Genomic DNA, 21994 nt, shown 5'->3' with positions numbered 1-21994 from the left:
CTGCTATTTGTGTTTGTCATTTTATGCCTATTTCCTGAAACCAGAGACTCCTCCAGTATAAATTGTGACTTGTTTTAGCTTTTGTCCTGATAAAACTTTGCTCAACTGTAAACGTTAAGGCTGGTTAAGGCAAAGCTTATGTTGGAAGCTTTAATCTTTTGAAAGCGTCAATGGCTCCGTATTTATAGTGAAGTTATCACTTTGTGTGTTTTTGATCCATTTCAGAATTGTTGGCCTAGGTCTCTTGCGATAAGGTCCATCTTTTGTATCCAAAATTTATTTTTCTTGTTCTCTTTTGCCCATTTTTATTTAAGTTTTGCAGCAAAGTGTAAAAATCATTTCTTGGGTTACTAATAATAACTTCAAATTTGCGTGTAGGCAACAGTGTGCTTCTTATTGGCAAAAAAGTTGGGTTTTACTTGAAAAACTTGAAAAAAAAGAAAAAAATTTCAAAAAAAATGGGGGACCGCCCGAATTGGAGGCTTGGCCTCCAATTTGGATGGTCCCCCATTTTTTCTGGCCGCCATAAAATCTGCTATTTGTTTTCGTCATTTTAAGCCTATTTCCAGAATCCAGAGACTCCTCCAGTATAAATTGTGACTTGTTTTAGCTTTTGTCCTGATAAAACTTTGCTCAACTCTAAACGTTAAGGTTGATTTAGGCAAAGCTTATGTTGCATGCTTTAATCTTTTGTAAGTGTCAATGCTCCATATTTATAGTGAAGTTATCGATTTATTTTATTGAGACAACAAGAAAGGCTGCTTTTTGCTGTCAAATTTTACAAATACTTTTTTCTCATTTTCGTCCAATTGACCTCAAATTTTCGTAATAGCTGTTTTTTTCGCTTCAGAAACGTTGTTTTGATCCGTTCGACAACTTCACTACCTCTCAAATAACAATTGGAGAACCTCAGCGTTTTAAACTTGGCATTTTGTGGGTCATTAACTTGTCTTTTTCGTAGACATATCTGTAACCCTGGCCCATTTGAGTTCAAAAACCTCACCATTACCCATATTCCACTTTCCGGCCAAAATTGAAAAAAGTACTTTTTTGTCTCAAAATTAATTAGAGGAAGTATTTGATTCATAATTGTTTTTTTAAAATCCTGAGAAACAGGATAGGGCGTTGAGTTTTAACAAAAACAAAGTTAAACAGCTTCAAGTGTGGTTCAATTTTGTATATATTGTTTTAACAACTGTGCAGATTTTCGCAATTTTCTTGCCGATTTTGATTTGTTTTTATTCGAAAAATGGTTTCTCGATGCCCCGAAAGAGTTTGAGTAAAACTTAAAAGATTTTGTTGATCAGAGAAATGAAATAATATAACTTTTTTCGTTTTTTACTTTTGCTGTGGTAGAATTGTTCTCTGACGCATTAGGCTTTTTCTGTTTTTTTTTTATTTTTTATCGAGTTTAGTTTTGGCCAATATGGAGAGGATTCTTCAAAAATAAACCAGTTCCAAGGAATAGTACGATTGTAGTTCATTCTTCTTTAGGGAAAAACTTTTTTGAAATGGCCAAACGAACATCTCGAACAAGTTACCCATTTTAAAAAAAAAATTGATTATCAGAGAAACGTGCTTTAAAAGGTTTCTTCAATAGATTTTTCCAGCTGCACACAGAGACACTAGAATATTATTTTGTTTATTTTATTTAGAAAATTGGAACAACTTCTTTCTGCTATCAAATTTTTCAAATAGTTTTTTTCTCATTTTCGTCCAAATGACCTCAAATTTTGGTAATAGCCGTTTATTTTTGCTTCAGAAGCGTTGTTTTGATGCATTCCATAACTTAACTTCCTCTCAGATAACAATTGCAAGACCTCAGCGTTTTAGAATTTGCGTTTTTGGATCATTGTATTGTTTTTTTTGTAGACTTTTCTGTAACCCTGGCGCATTTGAGTTCAAAAACTTCACCCTTACCCATATTCCACTTTTTGACCAAAATTGAAAAAAGTACTTTTTTGTCTCAAAAATAATCAGAGGAAGGAATTGATCCATAATTGTTTTTTAAAAATCCTGAGAAACAGAATAGTGCGTTGAGTTTTAACAAAAACAAAGTTAAACAGCCTCAAGTGTGGTTCAATTTTGTATATGTTGTTTTAACAACTGTGCAGATTTTGGCAATTTTCTTGCCGATTTTGGTTTGTTTATATTCGAAAAATGGTTTCTCGATGCCCCGAAAGAGTTTGAGTAAAACTTAAAAGATTTCGTTGATCAGAAAAATGAAAACACTATAACTTTTTTCGTTTTTTACTTTTGCTGTCGTAGAATTGTTTTCTGACGCATTAGGTTTTTTCTGTTTTTTTTTTATTTTTTATCGAGTTAAGTGTTGGCCAATATGGAGAAGATTCTTCAAAAATAAACTAGTTTCAAGGAATAGTACGATTGTAATTCATTCTTCTTTAGGGAAAAACTTTTTTGAAATGGCCAAACGAACATCTCGAACAAGTTACCCATTTTAAAAAAAATTGATTATCAGAGAAACGTGCTTTAAAAGGTTTCTTCAATAGATTTTTCCAGCTGCACACAGAGACACTAGAATATTATTTTGTTTATTTTATTTAGACAATTGGAACAACTTCTTTCTGCTATCAAATTTTTCAAATAGTTTTTTTCTCATTTTCGTCCAAATGACCTCAAATTTTGGTAATAGCCGTTTATTTTCGCTTCAGAAGCGTTGTTTTGATGCATTCCATAACTTAACTTCCTCTCAGATAACAATTGCAAGACCTCAGCGTTTTAGATTTTGCGTTTTTGGATCATTGTATTGTTTTTTTTGTAGACATTTCTGTAACCCTGGCGCATTTGAGTTCAAAAACCTCACCATTACCCATATTCCACTTTTTGACCAAAATTAAAAAAAGTACTTTTTTTGTCTCAAAAATAATTAGAGGAAGGAATTGATCCATAATTGTTTTTTAAAAATCCTGAGAAACAGAATAGTGCGTTGAGTTTTAACAAAAACAAAGTTAAACAGCCTCAAGTGTGGTTCAATTTTGTATATGTTGTTTTAACAACTGTGCAGATTTTGGCAATTTTCTTGCCAATTTTGGTTTGTTTATATTCGAAAAATGGTTTCTCGATGCCCCAAAAGAGTTTGAGTAAAAATTAAAAGATTTCGTTGATCAGAAAAATGAAAACACTATAACTTTTTTCGTTTTTTACTTTTGCTGTCGTAGAATTGTTTTCTGACGCATTAGGTTTTTTCTGTTTTTTTTTAAATTTTTTATCGAGTTTAGTTTTGGCCAATATGGAGAGGTCTTTTCAAAAATAAACTAGTTCCAAAGAATAGTAAGATTATAGTTCATTCTTCTTTAGGGAAAAACTTTTTTGAAATGGCCAAATGAACATCTCGAACAAGGTACCCATTTTAAAAAAAAATTGATTATCAGAGAAACGTGCTTTAAAAGGTTTTTTCAATAGGTTTTGCAACCTGCACACAGAGACACTTAAACATTATTTTGTTTGTTTCTTTTAGACAATTGGAAAAACTTCTTTCTGCTATCAAATTTTTCAAATATTTTTTTCTCATTTTCGTCCAACTGACCTCAAATTTTGGTAATAGCCGTATTTTTTGCTTCAGAAGCGTTGTTTTGATGAATTCCATCATTTAACTTCCTCTCAGATAACAATTTAAAGACCTCAGCGTTTTAGAATTGGCTTTTTTGGATCATTACATTGTTTTTTTGTAGACATTTCTGTAAACCTGGCGCATTTGAGTTCAAAAACCTCACCATTACCCATATTCCACTTTTTGACCAAAACTCAAAAAAGTACATTTTTTGTCTCAAAAATAATTAGAGGAAGGAATTGATCCATAATTGTTTTTTAAAAATCCTGACAAACAGAATAGTGCGTTGAGTTTTAACAAAAACAAAGTTAAACAGCCTCAAGTGTGGTTCAATTTTGTATATGTTGTTTTAACAACTGTGCAGATTTTGGCAATTTTCTTGCCGATTTTGGTTTGTTTTTATTCGAAAAATGGTTTCTCGATGCCCCGAAAGAGTTTGAGTAAAACTTAAAAGATTTCGTTGATCAGAAAAATGAAAACATTATAACTTTTTTCGTTTTATACTTTTGCTGTCGTAGAATTGTTTTCTGACGCATTAGGTTTTTTCTGTTTTTTTAAATTTTTTATCGAGTTTAGTTTTGGCCAATATGGAGAGGTCTTTTCAAAAATAAACTAGTTCCAAAGAATAGTACGATTGTAGTTCATTCTTCTTTAGGGAAAAACTTTTTTGAAATGGCCAAATGAACATCTCGAACAAGGTACCCATTTTAAAAAAAAATTGATTATCAGAGAAACGTGCTTTAAAAGGTTTTTTCAATAGGTTTTGCAACCTGCACACAGAGACACTAAAATATTACTTTGTTTATTTCATTTAGACAATTGGAAAAACTTCTTTCTGCTATCAAATTTTTCAAATATTTTTTTCTCATTTTCGTCCAACTGACCTCAAATTTTGGTGATAGCTGTTTTTTATGCTTCAGAAGCGTTGTTTTTATGCATGCCATAACTTAAATTCCTCACAGATAACAAGTGAAAGACCTCAGCGTTTTAGAATTGGCGTTTTTGGATCATTATATTGTTTTTTTTGTAGACATTTCTGTAACCCTTGCTCATTTGACTTCAAAATTCTCACCGTTACCCATTTTGCACTTTCGTGCCAAAAAAAAATTTGAGTAGAAAAAATATTGATATATTGATTTCTGAACCAATTTTCATACTGATCATTTAGAGATCACTAGATTTGCTTTTCAAAAAATCATTCTTTGGATAAGGAAACGGTCGAAATCAAGGATTTCCCGACAACACATAAAAAAAAATATCTTGTGTTTTTTCAGAATTTGGGGTTGTTTTTGAACAACTTTTTTTGCCTGAATTTGTCTTTTTTAATCTGAGATTTGAAACGCAGCATTTTTAGTTTATGGAAAAGTTAGTTTTCCAACACTAGCACAATTCAGATCGAAATGGCCACAGTTTTTTATGAAAAACCTTTTTTTTTAAATTTGTATTTAAACTTTTTACATCAGTAAAACATATTTTTTAACTTTTTTACACATGGCCAGCATGTCACCTCCTACTTTTCATCTTTGCGCTTCCAAAAAATTAAATTTGAGGCAAAAATCTGCAATCAATTAAAAAATATCAGAATTGGGCCAAAAATTATCCAAAAACTATTACCCATATTTGAAGGCCGTTTTTTTCAAAGTGTTTTTTCTGCTTTTTCACTACATAAAAAGCTCCCGTTTTTTGGGAGGTGGGTTGTCGTACTATTGCGAACTTGCATGCCAAATTTCAGAACTCTGTGGTCATTTATCAAAAATCACCTCATTTCGGATCTGAGGATGTCCAAACGCACTCGACTTAGTCAAACCGATTTCATAGGCCGAAATTTTCACCGTATCTGAAAAAGCTACGTCAAACATTCATAAGACCAAAAATGACAGAAAGTAGTCATACAAGACAGGAACAAAAAAAATTTTTGAAAAAAATTAGTTTTTCGTAGAGAAACTGCCTGTTCAATTTTCCTTACTGTTCGGCCAAAAAAGGCACCCTACTCCTATAGCTCAATATCTCAAAGAATACATAACAGAAATTTAAAAAAATACATGTTTCAGAAAATAGAGATAAAAATCTATCAAATAACGTTCAAATTTAATGGTCTTTTACTGTTAAAAAAGGAGAAAAACGCTAGAAAAGAAAAAACAATTAAATTTTTTGAAAGGCTAAAGCACGAGCACCACTGGTTTGTTTTTAAGGCCGTTTCGGTAATCGTCAACTATAGCTCATAATAATCAATCTCAGGGGTTGATTTGAGTTTAAACATCAAAATTGAGGCGGCTCGGACGTTTTCCAGAAACCGCGGCCGCCCTTACCCAAATTGCTCTCTGCTACATAGTAGTAGTAGTAGTAGTAGTAGTAGTAGTAGTAGTAGTAGTAGTAGTAGTAGTAGTAGTAGTAGTAGTAGTAGTAGTAGTAGTAGTAGTAGTAGTAGTTAGTAGTAGTAGTAGTAGTAGTAGTAGTAGTAGTAGTAGTAGTAGTAGTAGTAGTAGTTAGTAGTAGTAGTAGTAGAAGTAGTAGTAGTAGTAGTAGTAGTAGTAGTAGTAGTAGTAGTAGTAGTAGTAGTAGTAGTAGTAGTAGTAGTAGTAGTAGTAATAGTAGTGGTAGTATTAGTAGTAGTAGTAGTAGTAGTAGTAGTAGTAGTAGTAGTAGTAGTAGTAGTAGTAGTAGTAGTTGTAGTAGTAGTAGTAGTAGTAGTGGTAGTAGTAGTAGTAGTAGTAGTAGTAGTAGTAGTAGTAGTAGTAGTAGTAGTAGTAGTAGTAGTAGTAGTAGTAGTAGTAGTAGTTAGTAGTAGTAGTAGTAGTAGTAGTAGTAGTAGTAGTATTAGCAGTAGTAGTAGAAGTAGTAGTAGTAGTAGTAGTAGTAGTAGTAGTAGTAGTAGTAGTAGTAGTAGTAGTATTAGTAGTAGTAGTAGTAGTAGTAGTAGTAGTAGTAGTAGTAGTAGTAGTAGTAGTAGTAGTAGTAGTAGTAGTAGTAGTAGACATTGGGAGATTGGTGGCTGACTTAGATTTTGCTGATGATGTTGCTCTCGTGGGGGTCTCAGACAGTGAGGTGCAAGAAAACCTACATCGAATCGAGGCCCTTGCGGAAGCCGCTGGTCTGAAGATTAATGTGGCCAAAACAAAGAATATGGGCGTAAAATGCGACAGCCCAAATGTTGTTGCAGTGCCTAGTATCCAACAGAACGTGGAGATACTCACTGGAACACATAAAGGCAAACTAGGACTCCTGGCAGAGACATCTAGCCAGTCACGACTAACCATCAGCACGGAGGTGCTGCTGGGAACGAAAAAGAAAGCGGGCTGGTTCGAAACACAAGATGGCCGGAAGCTAAGATTGAAAAGCTTAGCGGTGGCTAAGCCAGCGTTGGTAGCTTCACAACAACAATCTGCGGTAGCAGATTCAGAGTCGCTAGAAAATGAGAGTCGGTCAGTGGTGGCTGACCATGAGTCTTTAAGATGTCAGAATTGTCAGCGGCAATTCAGTACAGTTACCGGACGCAAAGTGCACCAAACAAGATTCTGCAAAGCCGGTTTGTCAAAGAATGTCGTCGACAAGTCAAAGTTCGAGCAACTAGAGGCGAGCCTTACCTGTGACAAGTGTGAAAGAAAGTTCAAAACAGTCAATGGCCGAAAAGTTCACCAATCGAGATACTGTGGCAAACCTAAAGCAGTTGCCACACGCGTGTTTTCCTGCAAAGTACAAGATGTTCTCGGAAACGAGTTTGAAAACATAGAAGCGTTCAAGTATCTCGGATCATATGTCAGCCTCAAGCATGGAGACCTGCAGGAAGTCAATTACAAACTTGCAGAAGGTAGACAACGGTTTGCTAACTTCCAAAATCTATGGAAGAGCAAGCAGCTTAGCGTGCACCTCAAGTGCAATTTGTACAAAGCACTCGTTTTATCAGCCGTGCTGTACAGCTCAGAGACTTGGACTCTTTCGAAATTAATGGAGAGAAAACTTGAGAGTTTCCACTGTGGTTGTCTTCGGAGAATTCTACGTGTGTCATATCTGGAGAAAACAACGAACGAAGAAATTATGTCAAGATCACGAATGCCCCAACTGTCCACGATGATCATGCTCAAACGGATAAAATGGTACGGACACATCCAGAGAATGGAACCAGGAAGATTTGCCCGCAGTGCCTTCGATTGGGACCCGCCCGATCAATACGTCCATGCTAGACGCGCTCCTGGGGGGCAACGGAAAACGTGGATGAGTCAAATCGAAGGAGACTGTGTACGAAACAAAGTATCGTTCACAAGATTGCAGGAGAAAGCAGCAACCGGGTCAAAGAATGCCTTCAACAATTTCGTCGTACAGCACTTCACAGAATAACCAAACAAATAACTCTTCTTGTTTTGTTTGTATTTGTTGCCAACCGTGCCTTTATTTCATATTTGGAATTAAAGTGTTGAAACAGTAGTAGTAGTAGTAGTTAGTAGTAGTAGTAGTAGTAGTAGTAGTAGTAGTAGTAGTAGTAGTAGTAGTAGTAGTAGTAGTAGTAGTAGTAGTAGTAGTAGTAGTAGTAGTAGTGGTATTAGTAGAAGTAGTAGAAGTAGTAGTAGTAGTAGTAGTAGTAGTAGTAGTAGTAGTAGTAGTAGTAGTAGTAGCGAAGTCTTTATGGGTATACCATGGGTTTTCACCCTTTATGTCATTAGTGAGTAAGTTTGGAATGTTGGTTGCAGTTCGTGTCTTGGCAGAGTATGCTCCTGGTACATAGATTGGCTTCGTTGAACTTTTCGAAGAATTTCCAAAATTGCGGCATTATTCGTTCTTTTCTGTTTTCTTTCGTTGTTAAGCTAATATGTTTACTTAGAATGTTGTGCAGTGTTCCGTTTCGTGTCCAGAAGTTATCGTCGGGTCCTTTTGAGTCTGGTTTTGGGAATGTTGAAGCTGGAGTTTGAGCTTTGTCTGCTTCGTTCGTTGGTATTACGTGATATGTAGTCTGATGTTTTTATGTTATATTTGTGGCCAGTGATGGCGCAGAACAGCAGGAGACTGTGGAGTTCGAAGTACATTGAGAGTGGCAGTAAATTGTGTTCTTTTAGTCTTTCTTTATAGGGAATTGTGTTGTTTACAATCCACTGTGTTGCACTTTTCTGTATATTTCGATGTTTGACAAGTCTGTTTTGATGGGGTACCAGACCTTACATGCGTACGATATGACGAGTACCACGTATCCTGTGTATGCGTTTAATTTGGCTTTAGTCGTTGACTTGAAGGAAATGTTACGCTTGAGGAACCAAAATGATTTCAGAGATTTAGTTCGACGCAGATTACAGTTTTCTTTCCAGGAGAGGTCGTTCGAGATTAGGACACCAAGGTCTTTTTGAACATTAACAGGTTTGACAGCGACTTCGTTCATTTTGACCTCTGATTGTTTTTTGAAGTGTATCAGAGTACATTTGTCATCATGGGGATTCATTTTGTTTGCGACACACCAGTTATTTAAACTTATTAGGTCACTTTCTAGGAGTTCATGAGATGTGCTTAACAGTTTGTAGTCATCGGCATATCCGAAGCATTCACTTTCACTTGCAACAGTGGGGAGGTCATTTATGTAGATTAAAAAGAGTAGAGGACCCAGTAGGGACCCTTGTGGGACCCCGCTAGTAACATCACGGAATTCAGATCTTGAGTTGTTTATTTTCACGCATTGTTTTCTATTGTCTAAATAATTGGCAATTAGTTTTAGGGCTGTTCCACATATTCCTATTTTGTGGATTTTCAAAAGCAGGAGATCGTGAGGAACCTTGTCGAAGGTTTTTTCGAAGTCCAAGTAGAAAACCGTTTGTTCATCAATTGCCGACGAATCGTTGAGCAGATAAACTTCATCGAGGAAGTAGATAATTTGTATAGTGGCTGAGCGACCGTCTCTAAATCCAAATTGAGAGTCTTGAAGTTTTTGCCTTATTACTGGGTATAACCAGTCAAAGATGACTTTTTCTAGGACTTTCGACGGGAAACAGAGGCAGTTAATGGGTATATAATTGGTCACGTCGCTTTTATCACCGTCTTTGTAGATTGGAGTTATTTCGCTTTCTTTCCAGTGTTGTGGGTATAGACCTTTGTTGAAGCAGGTTTGAGAGATGACAGTTAATGATTTAGCCAGTGTGGTTGCAATTTGTTTTAGGGTCTCGTTTCCTATTCGATCCGGTCCTTTCGCCTTTTTTGATTTAAGGGAACTGAGTATTCCCGTGACTTGTTTTTCGCAGCAAATTATTTTGTTGAATGTATTTGGCCCGAAGTCAACGTTTGTATTGTTTGTTTTTAATTTAAAAACACTTTGAAAGTATTGGTTTAATAGGTTGGCCTTTCCTTCATCATTTTCTGCTACTTTTTTTTGTAAATGCATTTCATATGGGTACGGTGGCGCTTTTTTAATGGATCTCAAATAGGCTTGGATCTTACTGAATTCCCTTGTTCTGAAAATCTCGTTTTATTAATCGGCTTGGTCGTTACAGGATTCGATTTAAATTTTGCTTTCAAGATCAAGAATTTTTTGCAGGTTTAGGGGTTGGGCTTTTCTGGCTTCTTTGCGTTTGAGTGTGTTAAGTTGGTTGATCAGGTGAGAGGGAGGTTTCGAGATCCATGGAGGGAGGTAAGATCGGTGGCTAGTAATTCTTGATACGGTTTCGGTAAACAGTTTGTTGAACCATAGGTACCATTTATTGGTGACTTCGTCTACATTGCTGTAACAGTAAGTTTCGAAGGGATTATCGACGACTGTTTGATGAAAATTCTCCCAGTTAGTCCGAGAGATTGCATATTTGACAATATTATGGTGTTTCAAGTATGCATTGGAAGTCAAATTTTTGTTCATAGTTGACATTCGGTAATTGGTTAGTGACAGTGTTTTTATATCCGTCTGTGGACTGCATTGACCCACAAGATGTATGCACAAAATTAATATCTCCAGTTATTATAGAGCTTGAGACTTTCACCTGTTTACGTTTGGTTTTGAGACTTGTAAGGAATTGGGCGCATTTCTAAGGTGGCCATCTGTAGGGACTGTTTTTTTGAGTGTTATAGATACAGCTGATCAAAAGTTTTTGTGCTTTGGTTTTGTCAGTTAGTAAAACAGTTATCGCGTCTTCAAATGTATGGTCAAGTGTCAGTTGTTTAGTGTTCATGTCTCTCCGTACCGCAATGAGTACTCCTCCGTGTTTGGAGACATTTTCAGTTGATGTTCTGTCATTTCTGAATATTTGGAAGTTATCGAGAAAAAGAGACTCGTTCGGGACAGATTTTGTTAGCCATGTCTCACTGAGTCATAAGACATCGTATTTTCGGGTTAAAATTGCATTTGCAAGAGTGAAACGTCTTTGCAGGTCGAGGACCCTGTGTACGTTGAAAGTGAGTAGAGTAAATTGTTCGGTTCTGTTTTCGTTGGTTTTTGGTCGCCATCCCGTATCCAGAGCAGCCTCATCCCAGGTGTTGCTTTGATCATCGTAGTGGATTAGTTTCAGGTTTTGGAACTTGACTTTGTTTCTTGATATTCCCGATTCGATGTATTCTTGTCTTTTTTAAGTAGATCGTTTTCCAACAGTTGTTCTTCTTTTGATAGTTCTCTGCTAAGGTACACATTTTTTATCATAGTTCCGCAATTTGCCAAAAGATAGTAAGAGCAGTTTTCTGTTCCAGTCATTACTGAGTTTGACTATGATTGTTCTGTCCTTGTTTTCGTTTTATGTTCCAATTCGCCTCCAGTCTTCGATGTTAGAATCGACATTTAGGAATTTTAGTATGTTTTCAATCTCAGCTTTGTCATGTTCAGCACGTTTTCTAGCATTGGTGTCTTTTAGCTCGGGTATTTCACGTACACGTACGCCGCTGGGGTGATCGTTTTTGGGAGGTTCGGTTTTTGGTTTGACTTTTTTGGTCACAGTGTCTCCTTGGTCGTTGAGGTTAATTTCAACAGCGCTCTTAAAGGATGTTATCTCATTTTTCAGTTGATTACCGACGGTTTCCCTAACAAAAGTTTTCCATTCCTCCTGATTTTTGTTGCTTTTGTCGATTTTGTTTTGGCTGCTGATAGCGTCCAAGACGACGTCCCGTTTGTTCGTTTTTACACAGTTGTTGCATAGTAGAAGTACATTCAAATTTATCTCCTGGAGAGCGTTGATGACGGTGCCAGGTAGCTGAGTACATTGGGTGGTCATATGCATAATGTTTTCGCATGATATGCATCGAAAGACTGTATCCCTTTTAGTAATGCCAGCCTTGCATGTATTACAGTTGATTGTAAGGCCCATTGCAATTTTCGATTTTAAACTTACTTCGTTGTTTGTTATCGTTTTCGATCGACTTTTCGTTTGAGGCTTTTTCGTATTACTTCGCTACTACTCGAGGGTTGTTAGGATCGTAGTTGTTTCACTAGTTATTTCACTTTGTTTGTTATCGTTTTCGATCGACTTTTCGTTTGAGGCTTTTTTGTTTGAGGCTTTTTTGTTTCACTAGTTTCACTTTGTTTGTTATCGTTTTCGATCGACTTTTCGTTTGAGGCTTTTTCGTATTACTTCGCTACTACTCGAGGGTTGTTAGGATCGTAGTTGTTTCACTAGTTATTAGTTTAGATTGTAGTGAAGCAGCGCTTGCTTGCTGTTATCCTTTGTTTCTCGCGAGGAGAGACAGCGGTATAACAACAAACAGTTAGGTAAAAACTAGCTATCGATACCTGGGTGGTTCTCGCTGGGAGATCCGGAGGAAACGGAATTAGTAGTTGCAGTTGCAGTTCTTGAATGGGCACTCGAATTAGTCTAGGTGTCCTTCCTCGTTGCATTTTTTCGAGTAATTCTTGTACAACACTCGTTTCTTCAGGATCGTTTTCACGCCGCTGATCCCGGACTTGCTAAGGTGAACGTCGTTGTTGCCGAGGTGTATCTCACTGAAAATTTCTTCTGACACACCTTGATATTTCCAATTTCTGTTTGTCTTATTTTTGTTGTCCAGTAGTTTATTAGTTTTCGAAGAACGTTCACGATAGCTACCACGGTGGGGGATACCAAGGATGAAAACTTTTTTTTGGCTAGCTTGCACAGCTGTTCGCCCAGAAAGTACACAGCTGTTCGCCCAGACAGTGCACAGCTGTTCGCCCAGAAAGTGTATCCTAAGAAAATATTGCTACCTCATTATGTGCAGTCAATTCGCAAAGATACCTTCTCTGAGAAAAGAATGAGCAGTCTTGGTTTTGATGGTCATGATATTCTTAGGAAAATCATGAAAAATTGAGAAAATCTCGGAAAAATTGTGGACGATGCACTTTTTGAGGACGATATTATTGTGGACGATGCATGATCCTGACTTACAGTCTGAAAACTTTGCAAGAAACGTATTAAGATTAGCAAAAAACCCAATAAAATCAGTACATACATGATGGAACCAGTAAATACACGCCGGGAGCATGAAAACTGAGAAATTGGGCCCAAAATTGCAGATTTGCATGGCTTTGTTTTAAATTGTAATGAATTTTTGTATGAAAGTCTTAGTTTTAGCTCAGCAAAAACGCACAGTTCTGGGCCTACGATGTGCAAATGGAATACAAGGTTTCGATACTGAAATGCTGTGGGACTAGGGTCCCGGTGGTTGGATTCATTCTATTTGGGTTGGTTGTGTTCTAGCTGGAGGTTCTCCTGGCTTCTCTCTCTCTCTCGCGCTCTCTCTCTCTCTCTCTCTCTCTCTCTCTTCGGTCAAGCAAGGGAGACCAGAACAGTTTAGTCACTACAACAAGAACCTTTAGCAAGCTGCTGCTATTGTTTGTCGAGAAAACTTGCAGAATCTCTGAAACTGACTGTTGCAAAAACATTGACAAATTGCTGACACTTTGTTTGTTATGTTTTTGTTTGATAATGTGAATATTTGACAAACATAATTATAGAGGTTCAAGAAATTCAAGAAACTCCAGTTCAAGAACTCACTCAAATAATTTCGGACTCATTTTTTGAGAGGGGAGCACTTCCTTGTTTAAATGTCACTCAATCAGTGGGGACTTCAGTTAATTTTTACTACACTTTGTCCTCATCCATCAGCAGGGAGCTACAAAATATCCAAATGGAAGAATTCAGTTTAACCTCTACGTTTTTAATGCAGAAAAGTGGAAAGTTGGCGTTGCGCAGTAAAGTTGTGTTTAGCAATTGTTATCATAGGACCTTGAAGGATTGATTTAATTTTTTATGGTCGTTGATCAAAACCAAGATTAAATTTGTTGAAACTACGCTATAGTTAATATAAGTTTTTTTCAATAGAGATACAATTGATTGTTGTGTGTCTCCTGATTTTTAGCCTATTAGCAGGCAAAGATTTTCCCATGTTTTTTTTTTTAAATTTTGGAATATCGAATTGGCTGTCCAGAGCATTCATTGGATGTTTTTTTTACTGCAAGATAAACGAAGAATTGGATTTTGGACTGTTCAGAAAATTTTCACAGAGCCTTTTTTTAGAATGATTTTTTTGATTTGAAAAAGCTATATAATCTGTTCGTAGTAAAAACACAGACCTAGAAATACTATGATTCAACGCTGATTTACTACCTGATGGAAGAATAAATTTTGATGTTAGAGGCAGCGCTTGCAAAGATAATTTTGCAATGGCAACTCTTATAGTCTGTTACCACACGTGCAGTGCGTTTAAATGGTGTAAAAACTAGATTTGTATAATTCAACACTTGAAAATAATACGAGAACGAGAAAATAATTCAACACGAGAAAATAATACCTCTAACCAAACGCTTTGCTGTTTTAGCTCGATAAGATGTGTTTAAAATCTTATTGAAGATAGCGCATATGAGAGAAAGGCAGAAAATAAGATATTTTTAAGGTAAGCTAAACCCAACCTTGTGAACTGTTGAGTAAATTCTGACGAGAACTATTCTGCTCAATTTTTAAATTCAATATTATTCAAATAATGGATGTAATATAGTATTTGTATCAATCAATTGTAGTTATAGTAAGGCAGTATATGCACTATAATTATGACTATCCTCAGATTCGTTGATGTTATCTTAAAATTTCTAACTGATTGAATACCAAATCAAATCATCGCTCAACTTCTCATTAAGTATTTCTCACAATTGTGGGGTCCCCCCCCACAGAAAAGAAGATTGCCCCCCCCCCCCCCTCTTCTACGGCTGATCCAATCAGAGTGCAGTTCAGAATATTACTTGAAAATAGACAGAATGCTATATTGCAGAAAACATATTAAACATATAAACTTCGAATAAGGAAACATTATTAAATAAATACGTCAGCAGTTATCACTTCAGTTTTCCTTACTTTACATTAAAAAACATTTTAGTTTTATCTTACAAAACGGTAAATTGTAGAAACTGAACAAAAAACACACAATAGAGCAAAAATTAAAAGCAAAATGATTCCTAAAAATAATTTATCAAGTCCAAGTTTGTAACTGCTTCGGAAGGGTTCTCTGAAAATCTGCCAAGATGGTATTAATAACCTCTCAGCAGGCGATTTCTGTCCCGTTTCATTTTTGCCGCATGATTCAGCGTTTGCAGGAGAAATTATTTTTTCTTTGTTTATTAGTTGTTTGAATTGCACTACTAAACACAGTCCAGGTAGACCATAGATATCAACAGCAGAAAAAAAGGCAGCCTACGTTTCCAATATCGCAACGTTTCCAATATCGCTGAATCCATTTATCAGAGAGCCTGGGATAATAACGCAAATTACTATTACAGTTGTCTGTACGTGTCTTCTAATTGTCCACGTTTTTTCACCTTCTTCAAAACTGAGCCGCTTGATTTTGCGATAGACGTTTTCAAGGTAATATCGGAACAGGAACAGTGTTTCCACAAAGGAAAACGTTATTGATATCATTATTGCTACAGGGGCTAAAAAAGATCAACAAAATTTAAGACTGCTAAATGTTTATTTAATCTTGACGTCACTTTAATGTTTCATGGTCGACACTGAATGAGTAATGCGTATAAGGGCTTACAGGCACAGGGGAGGGGTATCTGCTTAAAAAATATCTTAAAATATTGTTAATTTTAATCATATTTTTAGAAACTTATAAATTTGTTAAAAATGGGTAGAAAATAGAAAAATTGAAATTTTTGAAATTATATATCTCTCCTCCCCTGTGCCTGTAAGCCCATTTACACATTAGTGGAATGCATGGACCAAACACCACGTCGAAGACAGTCCCAGGGAACTCGAAGTGTCATTACGCTGAGAAAAGTATATGATAACATTTTCATTTAATGATTGCAGTTGTACATAGTAAGATTTCCAAATAATCCTATTTTCGAGCTATTACTGACTTAGAAATGAGCTGAAGCCACGTGTTTCAAAGATTTCCTGGTCTTGAGACCGAATCTAAATCTTTGCTGCACAAGTTTTGCATGTATTTGCACAGACCATAATAAAAGAATTTTGTTCATGGAAATACATAATAATAATTACATAGTAATCTTATCAGCCAAATAATGCATTTTCTTATTTTTAATATATCTTGTGCAATGACCTAAACGTGACTCGGTCCGATTTCTAAATCGATACGGATAACGCAACTGAAATAAGAGTTTACTGGCATTTAGAAGTAAATGAGCACTAGACATTTTGTTTCAAATAAAGCTCTATATCGATTTAATAACTAAACCTTGCTTCCGGTTAACTTTTAGTTCCATTCATGTCAGAATGCAAAATTTGCGTGCATAGTTTGAACAGCGTTCAACAGTTCGACAGAATAGAGTTCGCGTGAATTTTCTATTGTTTAGATATCTATTGTTGCCGTTAGATATCTACGCTACCAACTATAATAATAATATAATAACAACTAATTTTTACAGTTCAGGTAATTTTACCTGAAATTCACCTGAAATTTCAGGCAGTTTTGGCTAAAATTGGTAAAAATTCAGGTAAAATTCAGGTAAAATTACCTGAACTGTAAAAATTAGTTGTTATTATATTATTATTATAGTTGGTAGCGTAGATATCTAACGGCAACAATAGATATCTAAACAATAGAAAATTCACGCGAACTCTATTCTGTCGAACTGTTGAACGCTGTTCAAACTATGCACGCAAATTTTGCATTCTGACATGAATGGAACTAAAAGTTAACCGGAAGCAAGGTTTAGTTATTAAATCGATATAGAGCTTTATTTGAACAGAAATTACCTGAACAGTTCAGGTGTTTTTTTCAGGTAAGTTCAGGTAAAAGTTCAGGCAGTGATACCTGAATTTTTCAGGTAAATTTCAGGTATATTTTAGGTGTGTTCACGTAGGGTTCAGGTGAGATAAATCGGCCTGAACTGTTCAGGTAGATTCAGGTGTTTTTTTCAGGTAAATTTACCTGAACCTTTTTTGAAGTGTAGTATTAATAAAAAACTATTGAAATGACATAAATACCGGTGTCGCGGACTTGATTTTTTTAGAGAATTGAAAGAATATAGTGAGACAGAAGGATCTATTGCCAATGATATCTTAGCAAGAGCCAAGGAAACCTTTTTAAATCAATCATCCAAGATTGTGGCTCTGCAAAAAGTACTTTCCACCTTATACAAATTTGAGGGAAAAGACGAAGAATCGTGGGCATAATTGACAAAATTATGCTTGAATGGGGTCAAGTTTTTGATCGAATTGCAGAGATTTCAGAGACTTAATCATTACGTCACCTCGTACACTTTTGGAAATTTTTGCTTGTTTTGGACGCGTGTGACGTTCTATTGTCATACATATCCACTTTTTGTTCTGAACTTGAATTGTGAAAAAAAGACGGTCCATTGTTGAAGAGAATTCCGTCGCAATTACAGACATCTAACGTAGGCAATGTTCACAAACAATGAAATAAGGTCTACACTTTTAGGCTTTTTATGCTTTGGTCTTAATGGAATTATGGCTAATAGTGTAGTCCATTAATTACGTAATTAGACAAACATCGTTCTGTTTTCTCTTATCAGTTCTGACAGTAGATTGTAATTCATTTGCCAAATATTAACGGAAGGACCGAAGAAAGGCTTAAAACTAAAAATCTTATTTGGATGGACGTCTTGAAAGGTTGTTAATTTGGATATCATAAAACAAATTTTGTTAGATAAATTGAAATATCGAGTATTTAAATAATTATCTTTGTGTCCTGATTATATGTCCAGATAAAAGATACAAAATGGTTTAAAACACGTAGAACTAAAAGAAAGTTTTCCATTTGACAAAATAATCACGTAACAGTTGACAATGCATTTTTTCTCTCTTGAACCTTTTACGTTACCCTTCTTTCACTTTTTTCTTCACCCTCTACACTGCTATAGAAATCTGTGAAAAAACTCATCAACTTCGCATCGTTCATCAGTTTTAATCCGTCATTCCTTATTTTAAATAAACTCACCAGCGATGGATATGGTTAACACCGTTTTTACACAATTGTATAGCATTTTTTTACACAACTAGCATTTTTTAAACAAGCTTATAATTAGAATGAGGTAAGGTTAAAATGAACTCTATTGTGCTCACAAAAGCTGGACACTATACTGAGGCACTTATAGTTAGAATCAGGAAGAGTTCAAATAACCCCTCTTGTGCTCAAAATTGCGAGGCAACATACTCAGGGACTTTTGTACAAAAATTCAGTTATAATTATTTCAATTGGTAATTTAGTGTTCATCAGTAAATCATGAACTATAGTCATATTTGCTTTCGTGGTTGTGCTTAGGGAATCGACGTCAAATGCGCTAAATTGCGTCAACCAAAGGGTTTAGGAAAAATTTAAACACTTAATCTTTGTAAAATGATAAATCAATTTGTGGATTGAAATGAGAACAAAATTGCGGAATTTAGTAACATTAAAACATATTTTTTATGAACAGTTTTTGTGGACAAATCAAACTCGGATTTTGGCTACGCTTACTCCGAGTGATTGTGATATTAATTTGGAGACAATAGTGACAACACTTCACGACATTTATCACAAAATTGCCAATATTTGAGAATTGTAGAGAAGGAATACGGATGTTTTCACTACTTAGCAATATTTAAATAGTTTTTTTTACAAGAGTCAATGTTGTGCAACTGTTTTTCCACCGTCAGTACTTGATCGTTTATAGTGTTTCAGTAAATCTTTCAGAAGCTGGTTCGAAAGCATGCTGCAAAAAGACTCGCAGATGATTTTGACTAAAAAGCTTTCAAATCGTAGCAAAGTTCAAGGCTTGCAGTTTTCTGACTCACCAAGTCAACTAATGAACGTATACTTACTTAAGACATTGTGTAGAAGCTATTGCAGTTCATAGCGGTGAAAAAAACTAAACCTTAACATAAAACTTAACTTTAACATAGCGGTGAAAAAAAACTTCACTTTAACGTAACTTAACTTTAACTTAACTTTAACATAACTAACAAAATCGCGTTGTTTTTGTTTTCTCAGGAATTCTTGAAAATTTTATAACTAGTAAATATTTGTGACAAGTGCTGAAAAAGGGACAAGTTTTCGAAAAAAAAACGCAATGAAAACGTTCCCCTTGCTCTCACCTCAACCACTGCACTTACTTCAGGTGAACTTTTGAAATCGCTTGCAAGTCATTTCAAAATTTCTATAAAAACAAGTTATTATGAATATTAGCTATGCTAACCTATTCTAAACAACACTCTTAGTCATATTATTTTGAAACATTCACCGGCTGCTTATTCAGAAGAGTGGAGCTCAGAAAATCAACCAGTCGCAATGAAGTACCCTAAACAATCAAACAGAATGATTTGCAAAAAAAACAAAGCAACTAGTTCACAAATTAGACTTAACAATGAAAAAAATGACTAATGTTTTCATTGATTCTTTTGAAATTGCCCAACAAAATGCCCAACAAAATCAAACCGTTAGAATCAAGATGCAGTCAATAATTTTGCTCAATAAAATGTTACCGAATGGCAGAATCATCAAAAATTTCGCACAATTTTGGTCAATTAATGAAACTTTGAAGTTCTGGTTTATTTAATTAGCTCAAGCAGGTGATTTGTTTTGATGATTTAACCTAATTTGAGCCATCTCAAGAGAGTACGTTTCAAAATCAACCGAGAATGAGTTGAAATGACGATTACAGTGTTCTCATAATTGGTTTGATTTTTGTGTGTTTAGTTAAATGTTACTCATCGGTGATCAATTGAGCTGAGTGTAGTTCACAGAACCTTTAATTATCGGGAGAACTAAGTTTTGATCGTTTTTTCAAGAACGGCAGTTTTAAAAAAAAATTACCACAAAAAAGATTTTTTAAAATTTTTTTTACCACTAATTGAAATTATAAGACACCAAAGGACTGCTAAAGTGTTTTCATTATAGCGGACTACTGATGAAAGTAAAAACCATTAAGAAGCGCAAGAAAAGGTCAGTTTAAGTATGGAGCGTATAAACTGAAAAAGAAAATTTTCCGTTAGCTTCTGAAAAGGTTGTTTTTCCTGTTGTCCCAGATTTGAATGTCCCCTAAAAAGAACAATTTCACTCAATTTTTATCATTATAAAACACAAAGTTGTGCTACTATTTTTCCACTTTCAGTAGTTGATCGTTTATATAGTAAGTCCCATAAAGCTGCAATGCAACCAAACATTCGAAAAGCTCGGGGCGTGCAGATGGACAGTGTTTTGCTACATATCTGCACGTTATAAAATTGAACTTTGACCTTTGAAACGTTCGATAGCGTTGCAACTTTATGGGACTGACTATAGTGTTTCAGTAGGTGTTTCAGATGCTGGTTGAAAAGCATGCTGCAAAAAGACTTGCAGATACTTTTGACTAAAATGCTTTCAACTCGAAGCAAAGTTCAACGCTCACAGTTTTATGACTCACCAAGTCAACTAATGGATGTATACTTACTTAAGACATTGTGTAGAAGCTATTGTAGTTCATAGCGGTGAAAAAAACTTGACTTAAACATAATTAACAAATTTGCGTTGTTTTTGTTTTCTCAGGAATTCTTAAAATTTTTATAACTATTAAAGATTTGTGAAAAGTGCTGAAAAAGGGTCAAGTTTTCAAAAAAACGCAATGAGAGCGTTCCTTTTGTTCTCACCTCAACCACTGCAATTTCTTCAGTTGAACATTTGAATTCGCTTGCAAGTTATATCAAAATTTCTTTAAAAACAACTATAATGAATTTTAGCTATGCTATTCCATTCTGAACAACACTCTTAGTCATCTTATTGTGTAATATTCACCGGCTGCCCATCAGAAGGATGGAGTTCAACAAAATCAACCAGTCGCGAAGAAGTACCCTAAACAGTCAAATAGAATGATTGCAAAAAAAACAAAGCAACTAGTTCACATATTAGATTTAACACTGAAATAAATGACTAATGTTTTAATTGGTTCTTTTGAAATTGCCCAACAAAATGCCCAACAAAATACCCAACAAAATTAAACCGTCAGAATCAAGATGCAGTCAATAATTTTGCTCAATAAAATGTTATCGAATGGCAGAATCATGAAAATTTTGCACAATTTTGGTCATTTTTTTTTATTTTGATCAGTTTTGGTGAATCAAAACAAACAAAATGTCTCCTCGAAATACATATGACAAATGAAAAAAAAAACTCTTTTTTTACATTTATGTTATGCATCTCTGAAGTTTTGGTTTCTATAATTAGCTCAAGCAGGTGATTTTTTTAATGATTTAACCTACTTTCATATCAAGAGACTACGTTTCAGAATCCACCCAGAATTAGTTGAAATGACGATAACAGTGTTCCCATAATTATTTCATTTTGTGTGGGTTTAGTTAAATGTTACACATCGGTGATCAATTGAGCCGAATGTATTGCACATAACCTTTAATTATCGGGAGAACAAAGTTTTGATCGTTTTTTCAAGAACGGCAGTTTTAAAAAAAAATTACCACAAAAAAGATTTTTTAAATTTTTTTTTACCACTAATTGAAATTATAAGACACCAAAGGACTGCTAAAGTGTTTTCATTATAGCGGACTACTGATGAAAGTAAAAACCATTAAGAAGCGCAAGAAAAGGTCAGTTTAAGTATGGAGCGTATAAACTGAAAAAGAAAATTTTCCGTTAGCTTCTGAAAAGGTTGTTTTTCCTGTTGTCCCAGATTTGAATGTCCCCTAAAAAGAACAATTTCACTCAATTTTTATCATTATAAAACACAAAGTTGTGCTACTATTTTTCCACTTTCAGTAGTTGATCGTTTATATAGTAAGTCCCATAAAGCTGCAATGCAACCAAACATTCGAAAAGCTCGGGGCGTGCAGATGGACAGTGTTTTGCTACATATCTGCACGTTATAAAATTGAACTTTGACCTTTGAAACGTTCGATAGCGTTGCAACTTTATGGGACTGACTATAGTGTTTCAGTAGGTGTTTCAGATGCTGGTTGAAAAGCATGCTGCAAAAAGACTTGCAGATACTTTTGACTAAAATGCTTTCAACTCGAAGCAAAGTTCAACGCTCACAGTTTTATGACTCACCAA

At 35.1% G+C, this 21994-nt stretch overlaps 1 protein-coding gene across 1 annotated transcript in view; it reads right to left on the bottom strand.

The window, feature by feature from the left end:
• Positions 1-8645: 8645 nt before the first annotated feature.
• The window catches only part of LOC142354156 (solute carrier family 38 member 8-like), a 67963-nt gene continuing 54614 nt past the window's right edge, over positions 8646-21994 (bottom strand). The window contains exons 5-6 of the mRNA XM_075406420.1: positions 12605-12680; positions 8646-9447 (exon numbers count right to left, since the gene is read on the bottom strand). Of these exons, the coding sequence (XP_075262535.1) occupies positions 8646-9447; positions 12605-12680 (878 nt within the window). The remainder of the gene's footprint in view (positions 9448-12604; positions 12681-21994) is intronic.

Source organism: Convolutriloba macropyga, chromosome 15 (assembly GCF_964194025.1).
Source record: "Convolutriloba macropyga chromosome 15, txConMacr16.3, whole genome shotgun sequence".
In the NCBI taxonomy this organism is placed as follows: domain Eukaryota; kingdom Metazoa; phylum Xenacoelomorpha; order Acoela; family Convolutidae; genus Convolutriloba; species Convolutriloba macropyga.
Note: the sequence above shows the minus strand (reverse complement) of the source record. Positions and strands in the feature narration are given on the sequence as shown.